At 45.0% G+C, this 21172-nt stretch overlaps 1 protein-coding gene across 1 annotated transcript in view; it reads left to right on the top strand.

Annotated features, from left to right (window-relative positions):
* The window catches only part of KCND3 (potassium voltage-gated channel, Shal-related subfamily, member 3), a 61926-nt gene that overhangs the window by 31649 nt on the left and 9105 nt on the right, over positions 1-21172 (top strand). Inside the window, exons 2-3 of the mRNA XM_010150565.1 lie at positions 1853-2015; positions 17358-17459. Coding sequence (XP_010148867.1) covers positions 1853-2015; positions 17358-17459 — 265 coding nt within the window. The remainder of the gene's footprint in view (positions 1-1852; positions 2016-17357; positions 17460-21172) is intronic.

Genomic DNA, 21172 nt, shown 5'->3' with positions numbered 1-21172 from the left:
AGCTCTTTGCTGGTCATATGCAAACATCAAAGATAAAAATAGAGCCTCAACTATAAAACACTGCTTTCCAATGTTTGCTGCATCAGAAACATCCCAAAGAAAGGCACAGAAATCCCAAACACCATCTGAGAGCAACGAGGGGCCTCTCCAGATTTCAAGCACCCTGAAAGAAGGGATGTCTTCTTCAGGCCCAGATTTTAATTTTGGCATCCTTTCCCTGTCCAATGCAAAACTTCAGCAGGCTGTAGTGCCTAGGGCCTCTCTTCTACTCCAGGGCGTAGCCAGGTCACATAAACCTGCTCATAGAGGGATTTCACAGTCTGTGTCCTGAGTCATAGAGGTGCTTTAGGGATTCCCGCACCCAGGTGGTTTGTACAGTCATTTCGGTACGAGAGAGGTTTTTTAGAATGTTATTCCATTGCTTGTTTTTTGCTTTCCTCCAGATGAAAATTACTTCAATAAATATTGATATCAATATACATTTGCACGCACACGTGTAATAGCTCAGAGACACGGCCTGTGCATTCAGTCAGTGGCTGTGCTAATCACGTTCCCGTCGTACTCTCGGGCATTTGCGACAAATGAGCTTTTTGTTACGTGACCAGGACATGCTGCGATCCACATTCTGCTTGTTGGGTGGGTTTTTATTTGCTTATCAGCCATATGCAGAAGAAAGCACTGAAGTCACTTCTAGAGGGCAAACCGTAGGGGAAGAGGAGCCCGCATGGAGGTGATCCCCGCATCCATGGAACATGGGTCACATCTGCACTGCCAACATCTGGCACCTGCTGGGTATCAGAGGCTGTGCTGCGAGACAGGGTACCCTGAGCAATGGGGCAGGTGGCTAGGATTAAGAGGCCCAATAACCTGGGCTGCGCCGTGGGGATTGTGTCAGGCCAAACTGTAAATTGGAATTCAAAATCCCCATTTCCTTTGCTGTAACGCAGCATTCGGTGAGCCAGTGCAGGCAATGAGGGGTCCGAGTCCCAGAGCAGTCGAGGGAATAACAGCCACGCTCCTTCTTACGGCACTGGTGCGTAGCCATAAGGCACAGCACGTTGGTTTTCTTCCCAGGACAGCGTTAAAGCTTAAGTATGAAACGGCCGCAGGAGGCTTTTGCAATGTGCAAAGTAAAAACACAAACAGCAAATAAGAGTAAAGCTCAGAGCAGTGATTTGTGGTGTAGGATCCACAGAATCCAAACCAGCACCACCTTCCATCTCCCTAAAATGGGTTAGTCCATCTTGCATTCTGCTGGTATTATTTAACATACAAATTACAACTGTTGAAAAAGATTGCTGGGTCAAACCCAGTGCAGAGGTTTGTCTGAACACCAGTCTCGTATTCCTGGGAATTTGCCCTTTAGTGAATCCAGACCTTGAACATACCCCAAATTTCTGACTGGGCAGATGGCAAGGAAACTGCTGGATTTTGAAATGGAAGTGCAAATCAGGTCTTGTTTGCACCTGGAATCAAGGGAATGAAACTGTAGGAACCTGCTCAGAAGCAGATGTACAGTTTGACTTTGTTAGAGCTCCTCTATATGGAGAGGTAGGTCCTAAACGAGCGAAAACGTGAATGTAACGTGCTCAGCAGCTGCCTGAGCTGGCACATCTAGCCTGTGACAAAAGTGCCTTTCTTCGGTTTAGCTTATTTCCTTGCCAAAGCGTGGTGTAAGTGGTCATCTCCAGTACGACAGCACCACGCGAACTAATCGCACGGTGGATTTCTGAGCTTTAGTGCCTGACCGGGATGCTCACGCTGCCGCCACTCAGGGAACCTGGAAAGGCTTTTGGTGCCCTTGCACTTGTCTGAAGGAGGGGCTTCTCTGTGTTTTTTCCCCCACCTCTAGTTATGGTGACATGGTGCCCAAGACAATTGCTGGGAAGATCTTTGGCTCCATTTGCTCCCTGAGCGGGGTGCTGGTCATTGCTCTGCCGGTTCCAGTCATCGTTTCCAACTTCAGCCGGATTTACCACCAGAACCAGAGAGCCGACAAGCGGAGAGCGCAGAAGGTAAGCCGAAAAGCTCAGAGCTGCCGGGAAACCTCAGCGCCGGCTCGTCACCGCGGGGCTGCGACAGTTCCAAGCATGGCAGACGGCAGTCTGTGTACACCTAGCCATCTGCCTACGCCTGTGCAGGCTTACCGTCACACACGCTTGGAACTACCTACACCCGTAGGGACACGAGCTAGTACACTGCATGCACTGCGTAGTGGTGCATCTTAAAGATCAGAAGCTGCAGGGCTTTTATTGCTCACCTTTGCTTCCTACCAGTCTGAGATAAATGTATACGTACACTCATAAACCCTTAAATCATTAACAGGAGCTGTTTATCTTTCTGCCTGCTTGGTTCCTGTTGTCTCTCTGGAGTTTTGAACACACCCATCCAGAAACATATACTTATCAGTACACATAACCCCCTCAAAGCTGCAGGCTGTAACATAGACAGAACACTGGGAATGCACAAAAGCCCCTGGAAACGTGAGGGGATTGCTAAGTATTCCAAAATCTGAACAGTTTTTACCTGTACGAGCTTACTGATTCACTAAGAAATTATAACAGATTTATTCTATCTCTATTTCACCCTGCTAAATTACACCAAAACCAGAATCAGGTTATTACAACAACTGCAAACTAAAAAGTCCGGGTTTTTTCCTCCCTATGGATTGCTGTCTGCCAGAAATTCGAGACTCAGGGGACCTGATGGAGAACAGTAGTAGAAAGATGTGCTATTTCTGCTCCAGGCAAGCACCTGGGCCATGCCTACTTCTTGCATCTCAGGATGCTGACAGCAGAGAGCTGAGATACAAGACCTATAAAACCACAAAATCCGGCAGTCAAAACACTTCAGGAGTGCAGCAGCTAGAGAATCAGGCAGGAATGAGTTGCGGTCTCCATAAGTCACTGCTGGGTTTTACACGGACCTGCATTAGGTTTGGCATTTTACATGCAAAGCATTAAACTGCAGTGATTTTGGGAGGTGTTTTTGAGGGAGAGTTGTTTATCTGCTTAGTCATACAACATAATATAGCTTAAAAAAAAAAAAAAGGCATTCTAAAGATACCATAATGGAAGTCCAGTCTGTTCAGTCAGCAGCCGGACAGTGGGAAACCAGCATGGATCATTGCATCCATTTAATGCACTGAAGTGATTTGCAGAGTGGGATTCCCAACGTGAGGCTACACCAGGCATAAGGTGCCTGGGCTTAACTTGCCACAGGAACATGGTGTCAATGCACAGGAAGGACTGGAGTGCTCACAGAGAGGTTTGTGAAGGGGACGGTGTGCAATAGCTCATTTAAATAATCCAAGACTTGGAGAGGAAGCACTTCTACTGAAACGGCACAGAACCCCAGCGAGAGACAGAACAGCCTAGGCAGCAAATAAATAGGCAAGAATCCCCAGAACTGCCTCCAGTCTGTGCTCTCGGATGAGGTTGTCCTCTCCGGGCAGCTCCTGAAGTTTCTTGTTCTGATTCACCCTTTCCTTGATCTGTTGGACTGTGATCCCCTTGGTGACAGGGAAACATACCACCACCTTCCTCGCTGATGTGACTGATGGCAGCTTTTGTAAGGCTTGCTGTATTGACACACACAGTGTATAATTTCCCTCCATTTGAATTTCTAATTCCCTTGATACTGGATGAATTTCTGGGCTAAGAAAGTTTTCTCAAGTCAGAAGCGTGAGTAATTTTCACATGATCGTCACTGCATGAATACTAAAGAGAATGAGAGAAGCACATTAATGACAGTCTCTCTGGAGATGGCCAGGACGTATATGGGGACGTTACAAATCTGCTTTGATCACATAGTTGTTCCAGCACCATCCTCCAGTGAATCGAACCTCAACTTCAGGAATAGGAAAGTTCCAGTAACAGTTAAAACTCTGTCCTCGGCTAATTAAAGACTCAAAGACATTTGCACGGCTTTTTCGGGAAGGTTGGAAAAAGCCCTTCGCACTCTCAAAGCGCAAAGCCCACCAGCAGCAGCTCCTTACAAGCAGAGTTCAGAGGATGCAGCTTTGAAGACGTAACACAGAAATCCTTGCCAAGTTTCTGGCGTGCTAAATGAATTATTCTTCTATTTTAATTAAAGAGCAAGTTATTTGTAAGGTCTGTGTTAGTGTAAATACTGTAGAAGTTCTATTTAGTTCCAAAATCATAACTATTACCATGTACAAGAAGGTGTCAAGATTAGGGTGTAGCCCCTATTTCTTCATTTTACGAGCTCAGACTGAAGGTTTTCCAACAAGAAATAACAAAGGAAAAAGTCAAATTGGCCAGATGTGACAATCACAGATTTGAGGGTCAGAGTGTGAGCAAACCTGGGCTCTCCAGCACAGTGGGGGTTTCTGAGGGGCTGCACTCCAGGAGACAGGAAAACGCAGCACAGCCCCCGTGTCCCTCTGGGTTATGATGTGCTCACTCTTAGCTTTCGGCTCGTAACTGCTGAGGAGGCGCTGGTCTAGCAGGGGATGTATTTAAATAGCATAAAAAAAAAAATACGGGGACACGGCTGTTACTCATCAGCACCTATTCTTCAACTAACTGAGGAAAAAAGGTTCCTTTAAAAAACAAACATCAAAAACCAACAACAAAACACACCCAAAATCAAACTACCAGTGATTTAATCACTTTGAAGATAATTTTTTCTTTGCCAAACCTGCACTGCAAGAGAATTAATTATAAAGAGATCTGGCAATCTTAATTTATTGTGCTGCGTCATCAAATTTTGTCCTCTGGCATGCAGCAAGGACCAGATCAATCTGAGTGGAAGATGAATTGAGCATTTCTGACAAGGTTCATTTTGGTTAAATTGTGGTTTTTCTTCCCCAAGACCTTTTTTTTTTTTTTGACTGATGTGCTAAGAATAGACCTTCCTGACTTTGAAATGATGCTGTTCTGTAGTGAATGTCACAGCCTTTGGTTTCAGAAGAGAACTTGACACTTAAAAGGCTTGACAATAGAATGACTTTGTAATTCAAATAAAGCTGGAGTCTCTCGTGGTGCTGGGTTTGCAGCATGGGTGCAATGAGAAGGAGGCAAGTATCTGGTGCTGGTTGGAAGACTACACCTCCCACTTTTCAACCCTAGAAAGAGAAAGCAGAGGCAGCTACTAACAGCAACTGAAATGCCGCTCCTTTAGTAGCAGCAGAAAAAGTAAACCGGTTCATTGTTCAGAAGTTAGAGCCTGAGCGAATGCAGCACCAAGCCACAGCTTTATTCCCACCAGAGCAGGGCAGTGGAGAAACATGCAGCTGGAAGATTGCCAGGTCATACGGGAGCGACTAGAACAGACGCAGCCTTAGCTTAGTGCAGAGATCCCAGAAGTGCAGATTTCGCTCTCAAGGTTTACAGGTTATAGGCCTCTAGACTCAGACACTGGTCAAAAATCCCGCAAGAACAACCCTTCTTGAGTAAACCCTAGTTGCTGACAGGCAAATGTAATCTTGTGTCTTTAAGCAAAGAGCCAGTACTAAAACCCAAGGCCCTGTCTTTGCACAAATAGTAAGGGGAAAAAAAAGGAAGAAAGCAGAACACCACACTAGACCTCTTCCCAAAAATACTTAAAGAAAGGTGTTTTTCAAAGCGTTATGGCAGCTTCTATTGATCCTTAATCTCCCAGGACCAATGACTTCTCTTCGTCCAGCTTTCAAATAACCAACTTGGGTCCCTCAGATGGAAAGACTGTACCAAGTGCAGCCAAGATAGTTTGTTCTGCTGGGATTTTCTGTTCTTGGAACAATGCTTCAGAAAAAACAACTAGGGATTCCCTTGGGCATCTCCCCAAACTGCTCCAAATACAGTCCAACCAACTACAGCAGTACAGCCCCACCGGCTCCAGCGCTGCTTTCCCTTGGGAAACAGAAGCTGGCCATAACCTGCACAGGAGCTCTCAGAAATGTGAGCAATGGGCACTAGCAGCTTTTCAGTAAGACAGAAAAAAATTACAGTAAGGAGGGCAATAGACCATTACAGGTTAAGCCTGTGTGGCTGTCAGGCCCAACTCCCTGCACCCATGCAGATGAAGACACTAAGTCCTCAAAAGCACGTTAGAACCAGTTTTGAAGAGCCCCAGAAGGCACATGGAAGTAGAGTGGCAGTTGAATCATTTGGAAATAGGAACAACAGCTCAAAGCAAACTGGTCTCTAGACCAGCCCCACCCAGGGCTAAAATTTAGCTAAATTGTTGTAGATCATCTCAGTGTGAGGAAAACCAAATCTTCAGAAAGAGGCCTCCTACCCAACAAAGTATGCCTCCTTGCATTCGCACAGCAGAGGAGGGAGAAACTAATGCTCAGATGCTGTGAAAAAATACCCTGTTTAAAGTGCATTTATCATTTAATGGTTAGATTTGCTAAACGAGACAAGATACTGATAATCTCTGAGGGATTAGCGTGGTTTTAGCGGTGCACTTCACAGTGGCTAAACTGAAACTGTCGTCTGCGAATACAAAAGTCCTGTAATCACAGTGCTTGGTTTCAGGTCTGCAGTGAATATGCTTTTGAGGACTACAGCTTCTTAGTCTGTTCAATTCATTTCATTTATTATCTGGTGGCCTTTGACTCTATGAGAACAAGCAATGTACTGCAAAAATCCTTGAAATAGACTTCTCATTTAATCCTCGAGGCTTCCAGGAAAGAACCAAACACCCAGATTTAGGCAAGGAATGGGCTACCCAAGACAATAATTTTGCAGAGCCACTGCAAAACTGTAACACAGGCTATCAAAGACTCGATGGTATAAATGAGGTGAAGCAGAGAAGTGGACACATTGCCTGGTGGATGAATTAAAGCATTCAATCACAGAGCCAACATCAGCAGAAGAAAGGAAAAAGAGGGGCAAGGAAAAAGCCGTATCTTTTCAGATGGAAGTCAGTGAGAGGAAGGAGATGGAGGAAGGTTATTCTTGACAGTGAGAGCTACTTGTGAGATGGTTGCATCCAGGCAGCTATGACTCCGAAAGCTGATGAAGAGGTAACTATGGAGATGCCTAAAAAGAGGCTTCAGCCAAAAGGAAGGAAGGAGTAAGGACACAAGCATCCTTCTGATTGTTCCCTAAGAGGCACGTTAGAAACAGCCTGTTCCAGACCCAGCCGTCACTCCCAGAGGCACAGAAAACAGGACTGCAGTCAGCAGAACGGATGAAGAGGGAAGATGGTGATGAAGAGAATTCTTAATACTAGATTTATATCATCACCGTACCCATGAGAAAGGCGGCCCACACGCCTGTCAATAACAAGACCATTATAATAATTGATTTGCTGAAGAGCAGAGGAGTCAGTTTTGAAATGTTCTGTTTTTCAGCTGACACCCTAAATTTTGGAGGTGGGTTAGTGAACTTCAGAGCGTGGAACAAAACGGCCAGAAAAAGCGACTCGAGCAAAGCTGTGAGCTGTCTAAGGAGAGCTCAGCGACAGAACATGACTCAGTTCCCAGCAGGGGATGAGGTTGGGAACTTAAGGAGAGAGAGAGAAACAATAAGGTTAAAACTGGAGCTGGCTGACATTTTAAAAACTTTTTTTTTTTTTTCAACCACAATGAATCTGTGTGGAACGTGGTTTTGTTGTTGTTGGTATTTAACAGTTTCTGACAGGGGATAGAGCGTTTTTGTTGGGGTTTTGGTGTTTTGGGGTTTTTTTGGGGTTTTGTTTTGGTTTTTTTTTTTTGGAGAGAGAGAGAGAGATTTCATATTGGCTGGGGTAGGTACCTCTTTCTCTTCTTCCTGTTTGGTGTTTGTCACATTCCCTTATACAGCTCAGGGAGAAAAACACAAACAAATCAACCATTTAGGAATCCTTCCTCTTCTCTTCTCTTCCATATCACCCAGGAAAGCAAAATGGCATTTTCCACCCATTCAGCTAGCTCAAATTCCCAAGGTACCAAATTGCATAAGACAAGTAGATGTCTCCTCAGAAGGAAGGATTGACATTGATAAGCTAGAGCTTATAGGTTCAGCGTTCAAAGCAAGCCCATACACCTCAAGATTAAGCCCATTGTCAGAGTGGCTCAATGCCCAGATGAAGTAATTTCCACACATATCCAGAAGCCACTATACATTTGTTTCATGCCTTGAGGCCTTTTCACATCATATTTCAGTCATGTGCATTGCAGGCAGTTGTCTGGGTAAGAATCTAACTAATCTATGCTTGGGGTCCCTCCTTGGTCACCTCAGCACGACCGTGTCCCCTTTCACCACCCAACGGAAGGCCAGACTGTCCATGGCAGCCTCTGTCCAGATGGCTCATTATGTAGCACAGTTGGTAGGATTTGTAATGGCTGATGTTGCCCACTTCATCCCAGATGTCTACATAAAAGCAAGCTGAAATTGCCTTGTCAAGGAGACCCGCAACAAAACATCCAGCCAAAAAACATTGGGAAGCACTATCCTACTTTGGAAGGGGGTTTTAGGGATCAGATTCCTTGCCATTACCATTATTAACTAGTTATTTATTTTACCATTCTGCTTACGTAACACAGAATCAAGTGGGGTGGGTGCAGATCAGCTCCCATGCAGTTCCCAGGCTACATAACCAATACAGCCTGAACACCCCTGCACCAGCTGCAATGTATGGTTACGTCTAGATTAACAGGTATGGATATATCTGCCAGGTCACGAAAATACATAACTAGAAGTGGATGTAAAATGATAGTAAAGCTTATTTGCGGTTAATTTGTACCATGACAGTGATAAGCAGATGAAGAGCAACATTTGTCACTGGCACAGCGACAGAGGTCTCTCAGTCCTCTAATCCCGCATGTTAGATAGATAGGAACACTGCAGTCTACCAGCACATCTCCCAAGGGCCACTGCAGAATTTCCCTGCTTACACATTGCCAGATGTCTTACACAGCCCAACTTGAGAAGTCCTCGACTCATTACTCCACTCCTCCCACTCCACCCAGCAGCACTGGTCTGCAAAGTCTGACTCAGAGCAAGTCTTTGTCATTTGAAGGTCATGAAAATCCCATCACACAATAACTGCTGGTAGCTTCAGCATCACACCAGGCTCTAAAACAGCACGAGGCAGGCCCTTTCCAGGCACGGGCAGGAGCCTGCCATCCTCCTTTGTCTCCTCACTACAGCCAGTCTCACTGTTTTGACAAACACTGAAGCTGCAGCAGCATCATCCTTCCATGCTCCGCTCCTTGTGATTCAGGTTTTTTCATGCATAAAACTGGGATAAATCCACTTCTTTTCCTGGTTCAGTGGATTCCTGCAGAGTTAGTTCACATACATGGTCATAAAATGAAACTATCTTATGGTAATACTATTCATACCCAGGATTTTATATTTATCTATCTTTGCTGACTCACCAAACACAGCAGCAGAAACAACAGCGTGTGCTTTCCTGACCAGCCATGGGTAGCAAGCAGAGCAACACTAAATGCTGGCAGAGAATAGTTCAGGAGCAGGCAAGGGAGTCGAGAGCATGAATAAAACCTGCAGGCAATTTTCAACAAGATATGTACATGGGAAATCACAGTCTGCCCGCGAGTACTGTGCAGGAACTCACCAAACACAGCAGCAGAAACAACAGCGTGTGCTTTCCTGACCAGCCATGGGTAGCAAGCAGAGCAACACTAAATGCTGGCAGAGAATAGTTCAGGAGCAGGCAAGGGAGTCGAGAGCATGAATAAAACCTGCAGGCAATTTTCAACAAGATATGTACATGGGAAATCACAGTCTGCCCGCGAGTACTGTGCAGGAAGGGAAAGCAGTTCAATCCACCAGACAAATTGCTCCATAGGAAATAGATCCTCATTTCTCCTCTTTGTCCCAGTGCAGCAGAACTCTGTTTACTATGCAGACGCTGCCTGGCAGCAATTCCAGCCACCTGCTCTCCGTAGAAGCGCAGCCGGTTAGGCCGAACCCAGCATCGGCTCCGAACAAATACGATAATAAAGAGCAATTCTGCATTGTCCACCAGCTCCGGTATCCAGGCGCCAGGGCAGTTCTGTCCACATCCGAAGCACCGGCTTCGTTAGTGATTGAGTCAGGACAATGAGGAGCCATCCTAGAGGGAAGGCGCAGCGATGCTGGAACGCACAAACAAGGCCCGAGCAGCTGCCATGATGCTCGGCAGCTTTCGGCTGGCGGAGCAGGAGCGCTCCAGCACCAGGGACAGCACCCGGACAGACCTCCCCCTCCCCATCCGCCAACGTGACAGAAGGACATGAGTACAGACACGCATCCTTCCAAGTCCTCACTTATCCAACAGGGCCATGGGATGGGTTTGTGATGGATGTTCTTCCCCAGAAGCCTAACGCAAGGGATTGCCGCCGGAGACCCCAGGAGCAAGAGGAACAACAAGCAGCAGCTTCAGTGATAAAGCTACCTGCACCTCACAGCATCTTTATGGCCATAGGACGACTCCTGAGCAATTTCCATTTGCCAGCAAGCAACGCTTCTCTCAATTAATGCTGAAAGCTGGTAGCACAGAGAAGGGGACAGAGCACAGCTCCCAGTCCTATCCCACCTGGAGCAACAGCATTGTCCAGTCGCACTTAACCCCACCTTGCTAGGCAGGGTCCTGCAGGCATCAGAGAGGACACGTACTCCAACTGCCAGTGAGCAGGCAACAAGGCAGGCAAACAGCCCCTCGATCATCTCTTCCCCTTGGTCTTCACTCCTCAGAGGAGAAAGGCAGGCACGAGTTCTACAACTTAGCTTAGTTTTTCTTGAGTCTCATACAAAAGTTTCGTGGTCACCAACCCCATTCCCACCATTTTCACCATTATCCTGGGGAAGGTGTGAGCAGCACTATGTGAAGCAATTACCTTCATTTTCTGTAGCTAATCACAGGCCTCCACACCATTAATTAGTGTTCATCTATCAGGTCTAGTAAGTCAGCATGTGACACTAGATCAAATTCTGTTAATTTCTCCATCCCCTGAATACTTTATAGCTATTAATTAGGGGTGTGAGCTGTGTGAAAGATGTTATAGAAGTGAGATCTGGAAACACAGACAGACAGATAAATCACAGCCAGACAGATGCTCATCACGCTTTGCCTTCATGGAACACAGAACCTTATTTTATAATCACGGAGAACAGCAACCTCTTTATTAACGATGCAGAAAAACATGAGGCACTTCCTGAGATGTTTATTAATTAATACATTTCTAGACAAATTCTGACACCCTAATTTAAACCCCATAATACTTCACTTCTAACTCTAACAAACTCTACCAGATTCCTGCTACAATTAGCACATCACCTCTTTCACCATGCATCCCTGGAGCGATTTTGACCCAAGTTCTAAAATCTGTTACAGCATTAAGAATACCAAAAAAAGCATATGCAGGAATTCATGTTATTATTATTTCAAGAGGCAAACTTCAGAAGCGAAGAGAGCTAGCTTTGTCAGTCAGCTGGACTAGTAGTGTGGGAACTTCAGTATAGAGGAAGCTTTGGGTTTCAGCCAAGATGCAGTAACTGTGTATAACTCATTTCAATCGAGGAAAAACTGTCCATAGATCAGTTCTTCTAGAGATCAAGATCTGACTGTAACCATTACCAGGTGGGTGGATAAAAAGATAAGTCAAAAAAGGTATTAGAAATAAGCAGGGCATCTACAGAGGATAAAGACGTGAAATGCCCTCCAAAAAAGCTTACTATTTAGATGTCAAGCAAAGGAATAAAGTGAGAATTGTCAAACTCTACAAAAAATAATGTTTATTCTATTCTTTCCTGTAGAATGCAGCAAACATCAGAAAGGGAACAGCCTATGTAAAAACACGATGTCAATACAATGGCAACTGCATGAAGTTGGCCACAAGTACATGCAGACTGGAAATCAGAAGTTTCCTAGTTAGAAGAATGAAGTTCTAAAATAAATACCCAGTAGGAGTAAGAGCTTCACTATGTTTAAGCCAGAGCATGTGAAGTTCAAGATGAAAACGTACAAGGGACATTTGCAATAGGAGGGGACCGGTCTGTGCTCCAGGGGCTTCCTGACTGTCCTGCCTTTCTCTCCGCAAGTTTTGCATATTACAACACTTTCTTCAGAGTCCTGGGTTTAATCAGCCAGGGTATCTATGACTGGTAGGGAAGCCGAGATCCATTAAACTCCATATTCTGTGCATTGTTCTATAAATAGATCGAACATCGTGTTCTTCAGTGTTGGAAAAGATTAAACGATATAGTGCATTTGAAATGATGTTCTGTTGCTTTAATGGTGCCAAGGGTAAGGTAGGATTAAAAGGAGAAAGACAGAGGAGGGGAGGGGAATCTTTCATCTCTGGAAAGTAATGAAGAGGCCCAAAATAAGATCAAGGTCTGACTGTAAGTGGTTCTATCAAATTATATAGGAATATAATGAGTTCTACACTATCTAATTTCCATATGCAGCTCTACAACATCTCCCCCAAAGCAAAAGTGACAGCATATTTAAAACTTGGCTCAAAAGCTGTTTAATGTAAAGATTTGAGAGGAAGGAAAGTCCAAATACGCACACTTTGTTTCTTAGGAAAAAAAGGTTAAAATGACAGAAAGATGATCTGCAGAAACCAACTTTTCCGACGCTGCTGTAACTCCGCTGCCTGCCTATTACAAGAGCCAGATGGAGCCATGGCTAGCAGAATAACAACTAGTCCTTATTATATGGGCCATTTGCTTTTTAAACAGCCATTATTTCACTCAGCGTTCAAACACATGTAATAACCCCGAGTCCTAATTTGGCAGTCCAGCCTGTTTCCAGGCTTTGTTAAAGATGGCCTATCAGCTTCCCAGAGCCAGAAGTAGGACAGATGATCAGTGCTGCCTGATTATATTGAGGAAAGCGCTCCACAGACAGTAGATTCATTTCATTTCTTGTCCACTCTATTATTTTTGAATGCTTTTTTTTTTTTTTTTTTTTAAATGAAGCATTTCCCATTTTCTGCTTGGCAAGGAAAAACTACCACAATAGGCCAGGGAGCAAAGCTATTTTCCACCAGATGAAAGTTTCATCCATTCCCTTTCCAAGTTACATATGCCCACTCAGAAGCATAAATTGAAGTCTTTGCTGAATTTCTTTCTGAATTTTATGCTAAAATTTATCAAAGGTTCCACAGGCAAGATCATTTTAGGAAGGTGATAACTTAACTACAAGAAAATACTTTTTTTTGGTCATTCCATCCTTCAAGCCCTGTGGTAAAGTCTGTGGAAAGTCCTGTTTAAGTGTACAATCTGCCTGTTAGCTTAAAATCAGCCACGTACTTTCCATCCACAACTTAAGTCCAGACCCAAACTAGCAAGAGGTACAGACAAATGCAAAAAGTCAAGCACTTACCGAGTAGCTGTGATTCTTTTTACCTTGGAAATAAAAATCAGACCAAAAGTACTACATTAATTACTTCTGAGAACAGCTTCATTCCAACCTTAAAAGACCAGCCACACACATCTACCACACCACTGGACTCTCTGCAGCAACCCTTCCAACCTCAACCATTCTGTGAGGGATAATGCTAGCAGCTCAGGTCCAAAGAGGCAGCAGGGGGGGACACAGGACCCGTACACGTAGTCCCTGACATACGTGTACTCCAGCCATCTCCTCGCTCAGGTACAGAGGATCTGGAAAGCTGAAGATGTCTGGCAAATATGAAATTATGTCATAGGTTGTAACTTAATAGTTTATTATACCACATAAATTGAGAGTGAACGTTATCTCCATAAGAACTAGATGAAAGTCATTAATAAATAATAATTAGCTGTTTCCTGAGCCTGCCATCTGGTAAGCATTTCTCCTGGCCAGCAACTCCTGCTCTTCGCACTTTTCCAAAGCAGCTAGAAGATGGAGACAGGCTATTCTTTCTCCCTTGTCAGTTCCTTTAGGAGACGTAGATACCAAGGATGCTGACAACCACCTACATCATCCTCCCCACCGTACCTCAGCGCTCCGTGCGTACAGGGCTTCAGTGCCCTTCCTGCTTATTCCAAGTCTCCAGTTTCTTAAAAAGCAGTAAGGAGCCAGAAGTTAGAGACATGCCTTCCATCCTGCTGTCAGAAACACGTGGGCTCCAAGATAACCAAATTAATCATTCTAACCTGTAAGTGGCTGTCATTAGTAGTATTATTTTCATCATATAAATTATCTTCCAGATTAGGTCATATGCATTTTGAGATCCTGTGGTTTCCTAGCAACTCCTCTTACCACTCTACATGCAGACATAGTGTGCCGTTTTCCCTTCCTTTTTTAGACTCTCTGTGCAGGGGTTATATTCAGTAACAGTGATCTCAGGCCTGGCCCTAATGACCTTTAGTCTGTCACATCTGTGGGACAAAAATGCAGAAGACAGCTATTCCCCCCTCTCCCCAGCAGAAGAGAATGCATTTGCAGCAGATGGCCAGGAAAACATGGTCCTGCACTTGCCCATCTTCTGTCCTGCAGACCAGACCGAGCTCCGCAGGACAGAGATGACAGAAGTATACCCACACGTGTTAAATACAGGCAGAATTTGGAAGACTCCATCAGCCTAATACTTTTGGTGTATGACAGTATATCATACGGTTCCCTGCAAAATACTGCTGCTTCAAAGCTTGCACGGGGTGCCCCAAGCTCAAGGCTTTGTCTCTGTAATTCACTCGTCCCCTGATCTGCCAAAGCATAACCCTGCCAGCAGGCCAGGACCAGACCAATCCGTTCCAACAGATCGCACAAAACTCCTCTGGAACAGGCAGCTTTCACCTGCTTCCACACTATCCCGAGTCTGACGCTGCTGCCAGGTGCCCTCCGTGGCCTCGACCCGCTTTGCTCACTCACGTAAACCAGCGCCGAACCTCTGCGCAGATGGGGAGTGCTTTGCTGCACTCGAACCCTCCGTCACCCTCAGGCACGATTAAAGTGCTGCATCCTGCTTAACGTACGGCGCACACCTAGGTACCATGTAAAGCTCCTGTCACGCGACAGACACGCTTTCCAGATGGCACACGTTTGTACAGACTTCCACATGAAAACATGAACTATGTTTTCAGAGTTGTTTCTAGTCCAGCGTGGGAAACTGTCTGGAGGGCCAAACGGATTTTAGGCACCTATTTTAATTAACTTCTCTAGCTGAGTTAATCAAGATATCTACCAAATTTAATCATGATGGGAGCAGAGTTCGGCAATGTGACTATCCTAGACAATCTTTCGTGTAAGGAGAATAGGATTAACTTCTGCCCTGCCCCACTGACATTTTTTAAAATAACAGTGTCTGTTCTAAACTACAAAAGCTATGGGGCTTAATTATTTAGATAGCTGGTGGCCCTGTTTCAAAGAAGAAAAGAGAACAGACCTCAGAAACGAACCATCTTCAGTCCACGTGGAGTACAGCTATTAATATTTGATCCCCTGCTAGCCTGGAGGCAAAGGGAATAATGTTCATTACAGGAGCCTAAGACTGCAACCACTTTAACAATTGACTGAGCTGAATATGAGGATAGAACCCTTCCTGCTATAGGTGAGGCAAGTAAGTTGAGGGATTCTGGTGACTCCTTTGGAAAAGGAGCAGAGATTGTCAAGCACAGAAAGAAATTGAAGTCTTCTGTGGTTGCCATCAGACCCTCACTGCAACGACCATCACTGAATCCAACATCCTGTCCCGACTATGGAAGGGAGGGGATCATTGTGAAGAGTGTGGAATAGAGACACAAAGGCATATACTTCCAAACAGAAGAAATAATTTAATGGCAATGTAATTAACAGGAACAGAGAGGCAATGCCATGTAACTAGGAAATGGAATATCCTTCAGTCCCTTACCCCCTGCTCTCTCCCCCTAACTCACATTCAAAAGTAGTAGTCTTCCCATTTTTTGCTCCAGTCTTGGGCCAACCTTACTGGGGGCCTCAAGCAACACAGCAGTTTGGGAAAGTCTTCAGAAACACTGAAGTTCCAATTGCATTTTCTTGTTGTATCCTCAGTCTGCATCTTGCAAATACAGCTCATGCCCTTTCACATGGAGGGGGGGGGGGGAAGGGACAGTCAGGGTTGTGAGACACCTTGGCCCCAGCACAGAGTAAGCTGCATCAGAGATTTTGCTCTCATGTACTGACTAGGAGTCTTAACGTTAAAATGGGACAATGAAATCTAGGTGAAGTATAGAAGAGACAGTCAATTTTGGATGCCCCCGTTTTAGGGTCTCAAAAGAAGACCTATTTTTCACACTGGTCATAGTCACCCAATTAAAGCTGCAAACTAATATCCTGTACGTGTCTTTGCCTGAGAAATTGTCTGCTTAAGCAGAAGCTCTTAAGGTTAAACAAATCTTTCAAATATTGAGGGCCAGAGTCACTCATGCATGTACAGTAATAGAGCTCCTGGAATTATTACACTCTCTGGACCCACTGCAGATATTTGCCTCTTGGCTTTACTCTTCCTACAGTGTATATCCATTAGCACCTCTAATTAGAAAGGAAAGTCACGAGCTCCATGTTATTTAAAAGATTATGCAGCATTTTCAACTACAGAACAATGTAATTATTTTTTAATAGCCACAGCTACTTCATGTATTTACTTTTAATGGTGTTTTAGTCATAAATTAACAGTAGAAAATAAAAAGGCAAATCAGTACTCGACAGAGAAGCAGGCAACAACTGCAGAGAAAACGTGAGCTGCTGAAAAAAATGCGTGATCAAAAAGGAAGAGGGCCTTGTTAGTTTTTTTGTTTGCTTTATTCTGGATGGCTTTTTACCAGGTAACTTGTCCCCTGGAGACCAGGAAGGTCAGGGATAAATAAAAGTGAGGAGTTGAACGTCTGTGTTGTCACAGACCGACTTGTGTCAGTTTGTCGAGGGTTGCCTGGTTTTGGACAGTCTTACGTTATCAGATACCAAAGGTAATAAACCAGCACTGCCAGTGCAGAGGACAGTCCCCCATCACCCAGGCGGGGGTGTCACCGTGCTAGCTGCAGCCCAGGCACAGCAAGTGACACCACAGATGTCAGAGCTGAAAGAGAGAGGATTAAGCAACCAAGCACAGGCACGTTGCAGAGAAGGCGAGCAGTGAAAGCGACACACGTGCAGAGCAGGTGCACACTGCTACCTCACGCACAGTCATCCTAAACCAGGTCCAAGAGAAGTTGGGGTGCACCTCACCCCAAAAAAATGACTTAACTTTTGAAAGAATGAATGGATCTGCAGTACCCCATTTTCTATCTTACGCTATTAAGACTCTGCAGCAGATTACGTTCCCCAGATGCACATACTCATCCGACTCCTGGAGACAGACTGGGGCTAGCTGTTCTCACAGCACCTTGTCCTGTCCGCATGCCCCTCGCATTGCGCCCTCGGGCTGTTGCAGGTATAGCAAGAACCCGAGATTTCCTTCCTCCCGGCACAGGACCGATCACGCAGCGTGCCCAGCTCTAACTCCAGCTTGTTTGCCTTCCCCGCAGAAAGCCCGGCTTGCGAGGATTCGAGTGGCCAAAACAGGCAGCTCCAACGCGTACCTCCACAGCAAGCGGAACGGCCTCCTGAACGAAGCCCTCGAGCTGACGGTAAGTGCAGAGACACCATCTCCTCCTAGAGAGTTGAGGAAGTTCCCTATTCCCACTCTTCTCCCTCCCTTTCTTTCTCCATTGCCACCTAATTGCTCATTATCCAGCAATTTTATAACTGGCATTATATTACAGTTACGCTGTGCTGTATGTGCTGTGTGGAGGGACAGCTGGAATCCAGCTCCAAGGCTGAAGGGAGGAAAAAAAGCTTCCTTGGGCTCCTCCTTGAGCTAGGAAAAGATCTGGCCTTCCAGCAATGACCAGGTTCACAGTTCCCTCAAATCCCGCTGTGACGGTGCTGTACTGATGTATACGGCCCAGGGTCTGCTCATACCACAAACCCCCACCCCAACATGTAGTTGTCGAAGAGTCTCTCTCCAATACAGACTATCTGATCATGCCCAGCAGCAGAGGAAAGTACTGCCTAGCTCCTGTTTCAGGCAGTCTGGCGCTGGGTTTATTTTTCACAGAAAGGTCTCTGGAGGCTAATACTAGCTATTCACGAGCAGAAAAGTTTTAAGTGCGTCAGATTGCTCAGCTAAAATGAGAGGAGGTTATTACATTAAGCCTAATCAACACCAGAGCAGGTATTAACACATTTCATGGATTTCATTCCAAATAAATCAGCCTTTCATGCACGTGTGGAGCAAAGAGCAAGATGAAGAATGCTTAATTGAGGCACCAAAGCTGCTAGCACTTGTTCATGCATCCTTACGTGGGGCCTAATCCTTCAAATATATACTATTTTCCCTGGCACACATCCTTGCTTTTGTAAAATCAAGGCTGAAAAACCTTTTCAGGTTCACAGCAAAAGCTGCTCACTAGGGCCCGAGCCCACTCCTACCCAAGTTCAGTGGGTACAGCACACAGGGGGAAGTTGTGCAGCACCAAGTTTTGCAAGTAGGATGCTACTCAGTGCAGAGTGAGATAGGGGAGTCTGGCCCTTACAACTGCAATAGTTTTTGAACTGACTCTAGAAAGGCACTTCACACAAAGTACAGATTTGGAAGGTAGGATGCCCAGATCAGTGTCTGTTCTCCCCTCCAAAACAAGTTTGATCCTTCTGACTACACATCTAATATCGTCTCCTGCTCTGCAAATCAGCGACACCCAGAAAACCTGTTTCTTGAGCCATATGTTCCTGTGGAGCAGTTCAAGAGAAGTTTCTTTACCAAGAAGAGACCAGAAAGACTGGTCACACCTACTCCAGAGCCTCATTCTCATGAAGACAAGGCTCAGGACTGGGCTGCCAGCTCAGCTGAGATTCTGCTATTTCCTTAGCCAGAAACATGCAAACAATTGACTACAAATTTAAAACTTTCTTTTGAGCTTTAGATTTCTAGTTCTTTTAGAATGCCAGAGCTTAGCAGGGATACTCAGTTTGCACTTGATCTTCCAGCCTGTCATCCCAACAAGAATCTCCTCACTTCTCTTGTCGACCAACACTCCCTGCCAAGACCACTCACAGAAGAACAGCTGACTCACCAATGCTTAAGTCCAAAATGCATGAGGCTGAGAGTAATATTTGGCTGAATAGGTTCACTTCCTGGCACTTACCCAAAAGTGAAAGAAGGGCCATTTTGTTGGCTACAAAGCTACTGTGGACACAGGAAGGAAAACAAAAATATTTCTAAAGAGGTTCTAGAGGATTTTTTTACCCACTAATAACTAAATCTAGATATACAGTAGCACCTTGAGCAGGTCTTCCCAAGCTTTTCTGGATGCAGCTTGCTTTCTGGTGGGCTTACAGCTCTAAATGCTAACATGACTCCCCCACAACCCAGTAAGATCCATAAATCCTGCGTTGAAAGGCACTGCATGGGGTGCACGCCCGTATTAATACTTTGTAAGAAAATACCTCCACCCTAAGGAAATTCCTGTTGAAACAGTCAAAGCAAAGGGTGTGGGGAAGGAAGATTTACCATCCACCTGGGGGACACAGGAATAGAATTTAGCAAACCAAGAAACTTGCCATAGCTGCATCCGGACAATCATAAGGAAATGATCTTGGACTACGTGAGGATGATACCCAAATCAAGAACACGTCCCCCCACCCACAGATCATGGCACTAATTAATTACAGACTTGCAGTACATCCTTCGCTGTAACGGTACACGCGACCGCTTTAACTCCACAAGGCAAGATTTTATGTCCTTTCATTTTATGGCAAGAGAACAAGCCATTCTTAAGAGTACAAGATGTGAATGACAGCATAGCCTAGCCAGCCAAATTTTTTAAGCTGTAAAAATATGAAGAATGTGACTTCTGTAGTTGCTATATTAGGAACCAAAATATTATCTACATGCCATGCATATCCCTCAGTCAGGTTAGTACCAAACTGCTTCACCGGTCAGATACACATCCCATTTTGATACCTTGCCCAGACTCACACTAACTGTAATGGACTTCACATGGCCAGATTGCCATCGGGCTGGTTTGTTACCCAGCAGTAATTCCAACTGCAATTACTATATGGCCACGACTAGATATTCTCTCTTTCATCATTAGCAACCACGCAGCACTGTGATCAACATATAATTGTTTTACAAGTGCTCAGCAGACTGCCCTTGAGGGTTCACCCAAGGAAAACAACTGCCCCAGAATGGATCCTGACTGTGGCTCTGCAGTCAAACTAAAAAATTGGGAAATAAGGATTGTTCAAGATTCCGGAACATGTGCCAGAACGTCCTTTCATTAGCACCAGAATGAATACACTAACACCATCTTTCAAGGGAACAGCATGTCTTCAGCCTGTAGCCTTGTGTCAGAGTAAAGAAAAGGATTTATCCAAGGACAGCAGCAGGAAGGAGTTCTGCTCCTAGCAAGAATACAGACTTTTGCTTCAGAAGCATGCGGATTTGTGACATTTTGCATTTGCCATCTAGATGCAGAGTACTCAGACCATTTTCTTCTCATTTAGAGAGATTTTTAGTGGGCTTTATGTCAAAAGTGCTCAAGGGATGGCGAGCTTCTTCCCATGGCAGCAGCCTACATATCCTCTTAGCACTAATCTCCTTGTACAGCTAGCTGAAATTCCCTTTTAGCTAAAATGCTAGAAGGTGTATATCCTAGGAACAGTAAGTTGTGAGGTCTTGTGCCTTTTCACAAACAGAATCTGCTTAGCCATAGCTCAGCATCATAGCCATTCTCATGGGAAGGGTCAGTCCAACCACTGAACCAGACCATCGCATTCACCGGTGTCCAACTTTGCACACTATAGCACTAAGGAGAAGTAAAGCGGAAGTATTTTGGATTTCAGAACTGACACTACAGTGTGTTTCAGTCTCCCTCCAAGCAACCAGCAGTTCACTGAATGTCTTCCAAGAACAAACTGAATGGTAGTTGGCATCAAATCCTTGCAAAACTGGCAACCCAGCTCAAAAAATCAAACTCTCTCCTTCCCCCCCTCCCCAGCTTTTTCATTATAGCCAGACTTTCCTAATGAGGACACAGATTTTGTTTGCCTGCAGTAAGTAGGTACCAGGGATGCCATCTCTATAGGTACACATTGCTCAACAGCACTATCAAAACACCAAGCATTTCTGCCATGTTGGCACTCTCCCTGTCCTAGGGCAGTCGTTCCTGCAGATCTCATTTTCAGGATGTTCTCGGCAGTTAGATGCCATTTGTTTCTGACAACACTGAGCTGACTGAAGAAGGAGTGAAATCAGGAGAAGGTCCGAGTCATACTCACTGATGTCACACTTCATTCC

Source organism: Eurypyga helias, unplaced genomic scaffold (assembly GCF_000690775.1).
Source record: "Eurypyga helias isolate BGI_N326 unplaced genomic scaffold, ASM69077v1 scaffold12524, whole genome shotgun sequence".
Classification (NCBI taxonomy): Eukaryota; Metazoa; Chordata; class Aves; order Eurypygiformes; family Eurypygidae; genus Eurypyga; species Eurypyga helias.
Note: the sequence above shows the minus strand (reverse complement) of the source record. Positions and strands in the feature narration are given on the sequence as shown.